This window comes from Oncorhynchus mykiss, chromosome 6 (assembly GCF_013265735.2).
Source record: "Oncorhynchus mykiss isolate Arlee chromosome 6, USDA_OmykA_1.1, whole genome shotgun sequence".
Classification (NCBI taxonomy): domain Eukaryota; kingdom Metazoa; phylum Chordata; class Actinopteri; order Salmoniformes; family Salmonidae; genus Oncorhynchus; species Oncorhynchus mykiss.
Window position 1 is genome coordinate 77,952,406 of NC_048570.1, and position 13,824 is coordinate 77,966,229.

The 13,824-nt window shown below is 41.1% G+C and overlaps 1 protein-coding gene and 1 non-coding gene across 2 annotated transcripts in view; one reads left to right on the plus strand and one right to left on the minus strand.

Annotated features, from left to right (window-relative positions):
* The window catches only part of LOC110526616 (sodium-dependent noradrenaline transporter), a 54,851-nt gene extending 53,831 nt beyond the window's left edge, over positions 1–1,020 (minus strand). The window contains exon 1 of the mRNA XM_021607732.2: positions 693–1,020. Within this exon, the coding sequence (XP_021463407.2) occupies positions 693–990 (298 nt within the window). The 5' untranslated portion in view covers positions 991–1,020. The remainder of the gene's footprint in view (positions 1–692) is intronic.
* A 9,823-nt stretch (positions 1,021–10,843) lies between these two features.
* LOC118965105 lies at positions 10,844–10,898 on the plus strand. Its single transcript, XR_005052438.1, has one exon. It is a non-coding gene; the product is annotated as a U7 small nuclear RNA (small nuclear RNA).
* The last annotated feature ends 2,926 nt before the right edge of the window (positions 10,899–13,824 follow it).

Below are 13,824 nucleotides of genomic sequence, written 5' to 3' on the forward strand. Positions count from 1 at the left end.
ATTTTGACTGCGAGGAAATATAATACATTTTAAGTGTGGTCCCCCAGACCCCGGTGAAGACCGAATGCAGCCCGCAGGAAAAATGGGTTCGACACCGCTGATCTAGACACATTTAAATTAAGTTATTAATTATTAACATATTTGCATAGCTATCTGTTCAACTGTGAGTATTTAAATATTTCCCATCAGCAATAAAGCACTTATGAGCCAGCAACTGGTGTGAATGGGTTATGAGTCAAATCTTTACAGTAAGATACAGTAGCACCCAGATACAGTGAGTGTATTTGCAGTTGAGTCAACCACACTGACCTGAATGAATTTATGCAATGAGGTATTTCCGTTTTCCTCTTAAACTACACTGACCTGGATGAATTTATGCAGTGGGGTATTTCCGTTTCCCTCTTACCATTAAAGCCTCTTGGCTCAAGAAAGCCTGCGCAAAGCTATTTGGGGATTTCAAAAAATCACTGACTAGTGACTGGTACGTATGGTAGCATACAAACTAACAGATTGGCACATGTTATCATAAACTTACGAAGAAAGTTATTACACAACAGTAAAACAAACTTGATATTAGTTCCAACGCAGTCTCGCGTTGCCATACCAAACCTGGTTCTATACGAGGATAGTTCCAAAGGAACCTGGGAAAGTCTTAACAGAAGTCTTTACAGAAGTTATAACAGTTCACTCACCACCTCCATTCTTGTAGCAGAGGTAAGGGAATCTCCAGACATTGGCCAAGTCCACTGCGAAGCCTATGACGGATAGGAGAAAGTCTATTTTCTTTCCCCATGTTTCCCTCTCCTCCAGCTCCTCAGCGGTGCAGGGGGTGCCGTGCGTGCTGGGGGTGGGCATGATGGTCGAACTGGTATACTGGACCCCATTTTGGTCCTTCACCAGTATCAGTTCCACCTCCTTCTTCTCCACATTGCAGGGTTTCAGCGGGGCCACTGATGACAGCTTGTGGTCTGGCAGGACCTGGATGTTCATCTTTTCTCCGGTGTCGGTGTGCAGCTCCCCGACGGCCTTGTGCTCTCACCTCACGGAGGAAGTATCCGTGGCGGAGGTGATGCTCGCGCAGCAGTGGACCGTGACGACGATGGGAGTCCCGCTAGCGTGGAAAGGCAAACTCTGCATAAGTGATTATTTTCTCCACGAACTACAGTGGACTCCACCGCATTCATCGGCTAGAGAGGTAAAAAAAAAAAAATACATTCATAAGTTTGCAGAGGTGGAATAGTTATGATAAGTTTTATAGCTACACTGGCGCACAGAGGTGGAATAGTTAGTTATAAGTTGTATAGCTACACTGGCGCACTGAGAGGAATAGCCAAAATATGGGTGATAGAAAATGATTTCCTTGTTTCAGAAACCTCAGTCATGTTTTACAAATACATTGTCTTATATTATATGAAATCATATAAACTACTAGTCATGCTATTGGAAACATATTTCAAAATGTTCAAATAAACGTAAATAGCAGGTGAACGTTGTAGAATAGGTTTAGGCTATTCCATTGCTCCTGCGTATTTCTCATAATTGCCGTGCGCATTTGTTGAACGGAGCTAAGCAACATTGGTTAATCAATCAAATTTATACAAACTGGCAGCAATACACCATAAAATATCAATTAAAAGTACAATAGTATAGTCAGTGATGTATAGTATCGTTATTAAAGCACATTAAACCCCGTATTAGTAGAAGAGGAGCGACGGTTGGTCCGTACTTGTGAAGCTACGGACACCTCTCCATGACCCGTTGCTGCTGTCGTCCTGCTGAGTCTGAGGAGAGACTGCCCATTCTGATGGAACTTTAAGACTCGCCTTCTCATGAGAGATAGACGATATACATTCAGAGCTTTTAAATCAGGTCCTCTCTCTCTCTCCACGTGATTTTTTATAATTGAAAATGTTCTTTCTGCTCCTCCCTCCCTCACTTTCTTGGCACGCCGTTGTCACTGTTGTGAAGTGCGTGCCAACATGCGCCCGTGGTCTCACCTCGCCAAACCAGTCCTAAAGAAATATACCTCGCATCACCAGTCCTAAAGGAATATACACTACATGACCAAAAGTATGTGGACACCTGCTCATCAAACATCTCACTCCAAAATCATGGGCATTAATATGGAGTTGATCCCAGTTTTGCTGCTATGACAGCCTCCACTGTTCTGGGAAGGCTTTCCACTAAATGTTGGGACATTGCTGCAGGGACTTGCTTCCATTCAGCCACAAGAGCATTAGTAAGGTCAGGCACTGATGTTGGGCGATTAGGCCTGGCTAGCAGTTGGTGTTCCAATTCATCTCAAAGGTGTTTGATGAGATTCATTTTAGGGCTTTTGTGCAGGCCAGTCAAGGTCTTCCACACCGATCTCGACAAACTATTTCTGTATGAACCTCACTTTGTGCACAGGGGCATTGTCATGCTGAAACAGGAAAGGGCTTTCCCCAAACTGTTGCCACAAAGCTTAAGATTTCCCTTTAATGCAACTAAGGGGCCTACTACTACGAACCATGAAAAACATGGTTTTTCCATTATTCCTTCCCCACCAAACTTTACTACGCATTGGGGTAGGTAGCGTTCTCCTGGCATCTGCCAAACCCAGATTCAACCGTTGGACTGCCATATGGTGAAGTGTGATTCATCACTCCAGAGAACGCGTTTCCACTGCTCCAGAGTCCAATGGCGGTGAGCTTTACACCATTTCGACTTCACAATAACAGCACTTACAGTTGACTAGGGCAGCTCTAGCAGGGCAGACATTTGACAAACTGACTTGTTGAAAAGGTGGCATCCTATGACGGTGCAACGTTGAAAGTCACTGAGCTGTTCATTAAGGCCATTCTACTGCCAATGTTTGTCTATGGAAATTGCAAGGCTGTGTGCTTGATTTTATACACCTGTCAGCAATGGGTGTGGCTTAAATAGCAGAATCCACTAATTCCACTAATTATCAAACGTACTTTTGTATATACAGTGCATTCGGAAAGTATTCAGACCCCTTAACTTATTCCACATTTTGTTACATTACAGCCTTATTCTAAAATTGATTAAATTGTTTTTGTTCCTCGTCAATCTACACACAATACCCCATAATGACAAAACAAAACAGGATTATTGTTTTTTTTGCAAATGTAAAATAAAAACAGAAATTTGCATAAGTATTCAGACCCTTCACCCTTTTTGTTGAAACACCTTTGGCAGCGATTACAGCCTCGAGTCTTCTTGGGTATGACTCTACAAGCTTGGCACACCTGTATTTGGGGAGCTTCTCCCATTCTTCTCTGCAGATCCTCTCAAGCTCTGTCAGGTTGGATGGGGAGCGTCACTGCACGGCTATTTTCAGGTCTCTGAAGAGATTTTTGATCGGGTTCAAGTCTGCGTTCTGTGTGGGCCACTCAAGGACATTCAGAGACTTGTCCTGAAGCCAGTCCTTCGCTGTCTAGGCTGTGTGCTTAGGGTCATTGTCCTTTTGGAAGGTGAAGCATCGCCCCAGTCTGAGGTCCTGAGCGCTGTGGAGAAGGTTTTCATCAAGGATCTCTCAGTACTTTGTTCCGATCATCTTTCCCTTGATCCTGACTAGTCTCTCAGTCCCTGCCGCTGAAAAACATCAACACATGATGATGCTGCCACCCCCACGTTTCACCATAGGGATGGTGCCAGGTTTCCTCCAGACGTGACGCTTGACATTCAGGCCAAAGAGTTCAATCTTGGTTTCATCAAACCAGAGAATCTTCTTTCTCATGGTCTGAGAGTCATTTAGGTGTCTTTTGGCAAACTCCAAGCCGGCTGTCATGTGCCTTTTACTGAGGAGCGGCTTCCGTCTGGCCTGATTGGTGGAGTGCTGGAGAGATGGTTGTCCTTCTGGAAGGTTCTCCCATCTCCACAGAGGAACTCTGGAGCTCTGTCAGAGTGACCATCTGGTTCTTGGTCACCTCCCTGACCAAGGCCCTTCTCCCCTGATTGCTCAGTTTGGCCAGGTGGTCAGCTCTAGGAAGAGTCTTGGTGGGTCCAAACTTCTTACATTGATGGAGGCCACTGTGTTCTTGGGGACCGTCAATTGTTTGCAGAGTTGTTTTGGTACCCTTCCCCAGATATGTGCCTCGACACAATCTTGTCTCAGATCTCTACGGACAATTCCTTCAACCTCATGGCTTGGTTTTTGCTCTGATATGCACTGTCAACTGTCTGACCTTATATAGACATGTGTGTGCCTTTCCAAATCATGTCCAAACCATTGAATTTACCACAGGTGGACTCGAATCAAGTTGTAGAAACATATCAAGGATGATCAATGGAAACAGAATGCACCTGAGCTCAATTTTGAGTATCATAGCAAAGGGTCTGAATATTTATGTAATTAAAGTATTTCAGTAATTTTTACATTGTTTTTCTGCAAAAATGTCAAAAAAACTGTTTTCGCCTTTTCATTATGGTGTATTGTGTAAGGGATTTCTTGCATTGGCGGAGAGGCGGACCAAAGCGCAGCGTGGTTATTTTGACTCATGTTTTAATGAATCACTTCACATTAACAAACTAACAAACTAACAAAAACAAGAAACGTGAAAACCCAAAACAGCCCTATCTGGTGCAAAACACAGAGACAGGAACAATCACCCACAAACACACAGTGACACCCAGGCTACCTAAGTATGATTCTCAATCAGAGACAACTAATGACACCTGCCTCTGATTGAGAACTACTTTGAGAAATACCCAAATCATAGAAAAACAAACATAGACTGCCCACCCAACTCACGCCCTGACCATACTAACTACATACAAAACAAAGGAAATAGAGGTCAGAACGTGACATATTGTGTGTTAATTGATGAAGGGAAAACGTAATTGTATATATTTAAGAATAAGGCTGTAACGTAACAACATGTGGAAAAAGGGAAGGGGTGTGAATACTTTCCGAATACACATGTGTACATACACATTGAATTTAATCCGTGGTAAATGCAGCATAGGATACAGAGAATGCAATAGGCCTTCTTCTCACGCTAGTAGATTTGGATGACTTATTACAGGACATTTTCAATAGGATATTTAAAAGTGTTGACAGACTTAATGTTATTCATTTTTTAGCATATTGAAGCTATTACATTTTTTGAAAGAATGAACAGTTAAAAATGACAGTTCTATTTTTGTTCTATTTTCATATTTTCTAAAATTGTTTTTTCTTTTACCGAAAGCAAGAAAATAAAACTTATTTCAGAAATGTTTTAATTTGGACTTTATTTATCTGTTTCTTCTCTCAACTAAATATATTAAATTACAGTTTTCTAAGAAGCGGTAAAAGCACTGTGTTCCATACGTAATTAAATAACACACCAGCTTTTGCCATGGGCAATGATTTCTATTAGATATGGTTGATCAGTTCATCCCATTAAAGTCAATGAATGTCCCCTTAAAGCTCTCCAGTGCTTTCCAGGCTTCTCTTATAAAACCTTAAAAGGGCTGTTTGGGGGAGTTTTGTTTGTAAAGATGAAATAATTGAAGTGATAGAGAAGGAAAGAGCGAGGTGAGGCCTATATGGATGGGTTATATGTTATTAGTGGTGTTTTCCTCTGTGGCATCTTGGATTTATTTCCTCCCATTTAACAGAGTTGTGAAGGTAGGCTACATTTGAATAGGTGAACCCAGGACAAACAGATGGAAAACAATACCTACAAAATCTGTCTAAAGTTCATGTTTTAATTCATTTGAAGGCCTATTCATGTTAAAGAATAAATGGCAATAGAAAAACATGCACTAACCAAGGACTGAATCTTAACATACATAATGTGAATTTCCATACACATCTTCCATTGATATCAATGTATTAATAAGATAGCCGGGAATACAAACTTGTGAAACATATCTGTTTGGTTTCCAGGCTAGTATTACGCAACAGTTGGAGTGACGTCTCAGGAAAGATTTTCGGCCACTTCGATGGATAGGCTGTCCAGCGTTGTGCCTGGCTGTCATCCTAGACGATGACCTGTGACTGGAGATGGATTGCCATGATGGCCTAGATCAGATCTACGGTGCTCTGGTTGTCTCGACAGGGGCATATTTGTCCTCCAAAATCACAGCAGTTCTGATAACCTTTGACACCAACCCACATGACATGGAGCACCATCATTCTGTCATAAGGAAGCGTCCCTTCCTTTTAAATGCAGATCCTAGTGACCTAGGTCTACCAACACCCAGGCCGGCATTTACTGCTGCCTTACCCTTATTTCTGAATCATTCTAACTGCTCACGGCAAAGCAATCTCTTCCCTCCCTTCTGGCCTCTATCAATCATCCCTACCAGGCCCCATCCCTTCCTACATGCCTATCTGCCTGCCTCCATGCCTGTTTTTCTGCATTTCTGTCTGTCTGTCTGTCTGTCTGTCTGTCTGTCTGTCTGTCTGTCTGTCTGTCTGTCTGTCTGTCTGTCTGTCTGTCTGTCTGTCTGTCTGTCTGCCTGCCTGCCTGCCTGTCTCTGTGTACCAGCATCCGTTCATCCATCTGCCTACCCGCCTGCCTCCTTCCCTTCCTCTCCCTCTCTTCCTTCCCTCCATCTTCCCTCTGCCCCGGGGCCTCTTCTCTCCATGGGCCAGCTAGATCCTGATCTCAGATCAGATGAGGTTGATGAGACGTGAAATGTCTCTCACAACAGTCCAGAAAGGCTCCAGCCTCCTCTAGGACCACAGCCAGCCAGGGACCCCTATGCTCTCTGTCCACACCGCTCTCCATCTTCCAGGCCTGCCCTGCCATCGGAGAACCACCCCATCTCTTAACCCTGGAAAGAGCAGAGGCAGGTCCAACTCTGCCTGGCCATTCAGGCTCAGTCCAAGTGACAGGCAAAAGAGTGGAGAAATATTGTTTGAGCTAGGATGTCACTTCACTTTAGACTTTTTTCAATATGTTTTTGAGATTAAATGAAATGAGCGGTTTCTTAAGTACCATGTTCTTATGTCTCATATTGTACTGAATGCATTGCCAAAGTTATATGGCATTCAAGTTGATTTCCATGCACTTGTAATATGAACTTAGGCTTCAGCACTTGTTTCTTTATAGATTTAGCCCACATTAAAAAATACTAAAGTTTTCTATGGAATACTACAGTACTTACTATAGAATTATGTAGTAAACTGTAGTATAATATAGAATACTATACTACACACTAATATCCCTCGATCATGTGAACAACTTAGTATAGAATTTTGCAGTATACTGTAGAATACTATAGTAAATACTACAGTATTATCCCCCAAAAACATTGTATTAAATACTACAGAAATGTCTGCAAAAACACTATAGTCCGCAAAGGTATAATTGAGCCCCCTATGAATTTACCTGACACCCCTGTGCACTCCTTCACCAGGTTCTCCTTTTCATCCTTCTCTGTTTCAGAAGTGTGTAGCCCTGAAATAAATATATATTTTTTTAAATCCCCTGGCCCTGATGAACTAGGCCCCTGCCTCCTACACCTAGCTGCAGACATCATTGCTCCCACTTAACATGTATTTTTAACCTGCTTGATGTTAAGGAAATCCCCAAGTTATGGAAATCTGCTTTTGTACTGCCTATTGACAACTATCGACCCATATCAAAATTGTCTGTACTGTCAAATGTACTGGATTCCTTAGTTAGTAGGCAGCTAAAGACCTACTTCAAAGAAAACAACATCTTAAATGGAATGCAATCAGGTTTTAGGTCTGGCCACAGCACTGTTTCAGCAACATTGAAGGTTTTAAATGACATCAACTGTGCTCTTGATAAGAAGTTACATTGTGTGTCTGTTTTTATTGATTTGTCGAAGGCTTTTGACACCGTGGACCATGCTGTGTTAGTGCCAAGGTTAAAATGTTATGGAATTACTGGTCATGCTCTAGATTGGTTTATAAATTACCTATCAAATTGTACACATTGTGTAATGGCGGTTGGTTGTAAATCTGAGTCCATAGAGGCGTGCTCAGGTGTTCCGCAAGGTTCTATTTTGGGCCCACTGTTGTTCATTTTGTATATCAACATCATTGGGGATCTTATTGAAACAGCAGATGCTCATTTTTATGCAGATGATACTGTTCTTTATTCAAGTGGTAGTAGTTTATATTTAGCTTGTGAAAATTCCCAAAGAGCATTTAACATCATACAACAGAATCTGTATGATTTTAAAGCTAATTCTAAATTCGGGTAAAACAAAATGCATGGTATTTTCAAATGCCAGGCATGTTAAAAATCATGTCATTGCTACATTGGCTGGACATACTATTGAGCAAGTTAAAGTGTACAAATATTTGGGTGTGTGGGTTGATGATAAGCCGAGCTTCACTGTGCATGTAGAGAACTTGATAAGGAAGCTCAAGCTGAAAAAATGATTTTATTACCGGCATAAGGCTTGTTTTTCTTTTGAGGCCAGGAAGGAGCTGGTACGATGTACATTACTGTTTGTTTTAGATTTTAGTGATGTTATATATACAGTATATATGCAGGCCTCAGCCACTACCCTGAGAGCACTTGATTCAGTGTATCATGCAGCCCTCAGGTTCATTACAAATCAGAAATGTCTAACACATCATTGTGATCTCTACAGCGCTATTGACTGGTCGTCATTGACCTTGCGTAGGCTTAAACAATGGTATACACTGACTTATAAGGCCATTATTGGGTAAAATGCCATTTTATCTCTGTACTTTTTTAGTCAGATCAGTAAATAAATATCAATTACAGTCCCATTCTCATTTGCTTCTAACAGTACCAAAAATTAGAACAGGTCATGGTAGAAATAGTTTTAGTTACATTTTAAAATGTGATGATCTAGTTTCGTTGGTGGAGTTTAAACACTTGATCGATGTATATATCATAGAAGAGTGTAATTGTTTTTAGGCCAGCTGTTTTTAGTCAAGATGTTTGTGTTTTTAAATGTAAAATGTTTGTTGTTGTGTTAGTGTATGTAAGTTGTTTTGTCTGAAACGTTGTTCCCTCTGCTGCTATTGGACCAGGTCTCTCTTGGAAAAGAGATGTTATCTCAATGAGAAAAAAGCCTCTATAAATAAAGGTCAAATAAAACATTTAAAAAACAAATTTTTAATTACTAGATTAAATACTACAGTATTTCATTTGCATTTACCCTGCCCATTCCTCTCACCATATCCCAATTTGTGAGAAACCTACAAGCCAAGTACAGTTGAAGTCGGAAGTTTACATACACTTATGTTGGAGTCATTAAAACTCGTTTTTCAACCACTCTACACATTTATGGTTAACAAACTATAGTTTTGACAAGTCGGTTAGGACATCTACTTTGTGTATGACACAAGTCATTTTTCCAACAATTGTTGACAGGCAGATTATTTCATTTATAATTCACTGTATCACAATTCCAGTGGGTCAGAAGTTTACATACACTAAGTTGACTATGCCTTTAAACAGCTTGGAAAATTCCAGAAAATTATGTCATGGCTTTAGAAGCTTCTGATAGGCTAATTGATGTCAATTGGAGGTGTACCTGTGGATGTATTTCAAGGCCTACCTTCAAACTCAGTGCCTCTTTCCTTGACATCATGGGAAAATCTAAAGAAATCAGCAAAAAACAATTGTAGACCTCCACAAGTCTGGTTCATCATTGGGAGCAATTTACAAACACCTGAAAGTACCACCGTCATCTGTACGAACAATAGTATGCAAGTATAAACACCATGGGACCACACAGCCATCATACCACTCAGGAGGAGAGGTGTTCTGTCTCCTAGAGATGAACGTACTTTGGTGCGAAAAGGGCAAATCAATCCTAGAACAACAGCAAAGGACCTTGTGACGATGCTGGAGGAAACAGGTACAAAAGTATCTATATCCACAGTAAAACACTTCCCGCTCAGCAAAGAAGAAGCCACTGCTCCAAAACCACCATAAAAAAAGCCAGACTACGGTTTGCAGCTGCACATGGGGACAAAGATTGTACTTTTTGGAGAAATGTCCTCTGGTCTGATGAAACAAAAGTAGAACTGTTTAGCCATAATGACCATCGTTATGTTTGGAGGAAAAAGGGGGAGGCTTGCGAGCCGAAGAACACCATCCCAACCGTGAAGCATTGGGGTGGCAGCATCATGTTGTGGGGGTGCTTTGCTGCAGGAAGGACTGGTGCACTTCACAAAATAGATGGCATCATGAGGATGGAAAATTAGGTGGATATATTGAAGCAACATGGGTCTTCAAAATGGACAATGACCCCAAGCATACTTCCAAAGTTGTGGCAAATTGGCTTAAGGACAACAAAGTCAAGGTGTTGGAGTGGCCATCACAAAGCCCTGACCTCAATCCTATATAAAAGGTGTGGGCAGAACTGAAAAAGCGTGTGCGAGCAAGGATCCTACAAACCTGTCTCAGTTACACCAGCTCTGTCAGGAGGAATGGGCCAAAATTCACCCAATGTATTGTGGGAAGCTTGTGGAAGGCTACCTGAAACATTTGACCCAAGATAAACAATTTAAAGTCAATGCTACCAAATACTAATTGAGTGTATGTAACTTCTGACCCACTGGGAATGTGATGAAAGAAATAAAAGCTGAAATAAATAATTCTCTATACTATCATTCTGACATTTCACATTCACATTCCTAACTGACCTAAGACAGGTCATATTTACTTGGATTAAATGTCAGGAATTGTGAAAAACTGAGTTTAAATCTATGGCTAAGGTGTATGTAAACTTCCAACTTCAACTGTATATTCCATACAGGTTATAGAAAAGAGCAGAAGCTCTGAACTTTCCGTTCAGAACCCAGTCCTATCTACCTACAGGTTATAGAAAAGAGCAGAAGCTCTGAACTCTCCATTCAGAACCCAGTCCTACATACCTACAAGTTATAGACAATTTGCTCTTTTAGTATTTCTCCAGTAGGTTTCCTCAAGGAGAAAGCCCCCCCCCCCAGTTCTATGTCCCCAAAAACACTACAGGAAATGTTACAGAATACTACAGTCCACAAAAGCACTACAGTAATTACTATAGTATATAATTTTTTTAAATACTTCAGTATCAGTCCGCAAAAACACCACAGCGAATACCACAATAAAGTCTGCAAAAACACTATAGTGATTTTTATAGTATTCTTAGTATTCTTATATTTTTTATAGTATTCCTAACATAGTACACTATAGTATTTTTTCATGTGGGTGTGGGTGGGAAAGTAATAGTGGGTGGTTGGGTTGGGTTTGAAAATCTTGTTTATAGAATTAAAATGTGTAAAATGTTCTCATGCATAGATTTGATCATTGTGTGAAATTCACACCAATATTGTAATTTATTAACAGAACATGATGTGGAAATGTGCATTTTCTTTTGATTTTGAATTAGATTTACAAATAAAATGTGTTATAATGTATTCATTAGAGAGTGTGCAAAGCTGTCATCAAGGCAAATGGTGGCTATTTGAATAATCTCAAATATAAAATATATTTTGATTTGTTTAATGCTTTTTTTTTTGGTTACTACATGATTCCATATGTGTTATTTCATAGATTTGATGTCTTCACTACTATTCTGCAATGTAGAAAATAGTAAAAAAGTAGGTGTGTCCAAACTTTTGACCTGTAGTCTATGTGTGATTCATTTTATATAGATGCGTATGCACATGTTCTAAATTGTATGTCCTCACTTTGAAGAACTGACTCCACGCTGAGCACATTTGATCATTTAGGCCCTCATCCATGGAAGTACACAATGTGCTGGACGAGACCTAGTGCAAGCTGTCATTACCAGGTTTGAGCCCTGTTAGTGTCCCTGAACATCCCTTATGTAGGGCAGCACTTTACCATGTGCATCAATGTAACCTGGCTGGGAAATCATCATACCAGGAGAATGGCACTAGCAGTCAGGTCAAATGAGATTTCTGAGGGGCTCCTTAGGGTGTGTCTGTTGACTCTAAACACCCTGTCTCAAACATCATACTCTACTATACACTTCAGCTTCTTTTAGAAATCCTCTGGTTCGTATTTTGGTTAATTTCCTTTGTGCCTATAAGCCTCTCCGTGTGACCTACAGATGTGAAGAGATTTAAGTACCCCAGCAATGTTAAGTCTTACTGAGTCAGAACCCACCCACATAGTGAGAAAAAAACTCCCTACAACTGTCATTTGATCAATTGACAATTAATAATAGGACTTTTCATCCAGTTTCAGCTGCTTATATGAGACATACAAATTAATCACCAATCAGAGATGCACAAAAGCTCTTTATAGTGGCAATAGGATCAGCTGTGTAACTAATTTGAAGCAGGGGTTATTGGTTGGTGTGGAATGGTATTTGGCATCACAGAGAAAATGGTTAGAGTGATTGATAAATCGGTGTAAAAGCCTAATTTACCACTTCCCCAAAATATAAAATTGTACAAATCTATCAAATACATTAAAAATTCCCTAGTAATCAAGCAGAATATCCTATAAATCAACTTCAATGTTATATCAATCAAACAATAAGATCGATTGACAAGGGAACATGGGTTTGTGTTTACAGTGTGGGCACCTTCCTCTGCCCAGATGTTGCTGACGCATGCCAGATCTTACAACGCCAGCATAGCTATTTTACGTATCATCTAACCACATCAGATGTTGTAGCAATCTGGTGCCCGACTGGCACAGTCGATGACGTGGCATTTTTTGTTTGGGCATGCCTGTAGTTTCCCTTTTGTACATATTTATGTTTTCTCACCATGTGAGCAAATAATAATCTGCTTTGACTGGCCAATCAAGAGGTCAAGATAGACAGAGCTGGCCCTGGACCAAGGTTAGGTTGCCGTCTCCCTGGGAAAATGTATCTTCAACACCTAGGCGCATACGCTGATTTCTCACATAAATACACACATTCATTCAGGTTACAGACCATGTAACTAGGCCTAGGACCCCTACACAAAGCGAGTGCAACAATATCCGTAGGCTAGTTATTGGTTTCGTAGCAAACCAATAACTGGCCTACCTAACAAACCTACCTCTCCCAGCTGTCTCCCACCTTCTCTGGCCACTTTCACCCCATTAAGGATCTCTTTTCCAACCAAAGAGCAAGCTGACCCACACTTGTACTAGAGCTCAGGAAAACTCTATCCCGCTCCAAACAGATGTCTGGAAACAAATCACACAAACTCTATCCCAGGGTTGTGAAATTATACAATGAGTTGGAAAACAAACGTGCACAACCAAATATCGGTTGGTTGGCCATAGATGTTCAAAACTTTCTCCAAAAATACTTTTCTTTGCCCAGAACTTTGTTATTATTCTGGAAAACCGTCAAACAGGATTTTCTTTTTCTTTTTTGAGAAAATAATAATTATAATTTAATAGAGAAAATCAACAAGATGTCATTTGCCAGTTTAAGCTAACTGGAGGAACTAGTAAGTGCCAACAATGTGGTGTTGTGGCACTCCCTGAAACTCCCAGAGGGCTGAACGGTAAACTGCGGGAACTGTGCCAGAGTCAGCCATGCTACAGCCAAGCGTGACTGGGTGTCAGCTGGAAGACCCTACTGATACAGTCAACTCCAAAATGATTTGGCAAAAAAAATACTATCAAAAACTGTTGAGGGCCTCCCGAGTGGCGTGGTGGTCTAAGGTACTGCATCGCAGTGCTAGCTGTGCCGCTAGAGATTCTGGGTGCGAGTCCATGCTCTGTCGCAGCCAGCCGCGATCGGGAGACCCATGGGGCGGCACTCAATTGCCCAGCGTCATCCGGGTTAAGGCAGTGGTTGGCCGGCAGAGATGTCCTTGTCCTATCGCGCACTAGCGACTCCTGTGGCTGGCCGGGTGCAGTGCACGCTGACACAGTCGCCAGGTGTACGGTGTTTCCTCTGACACATTGATGC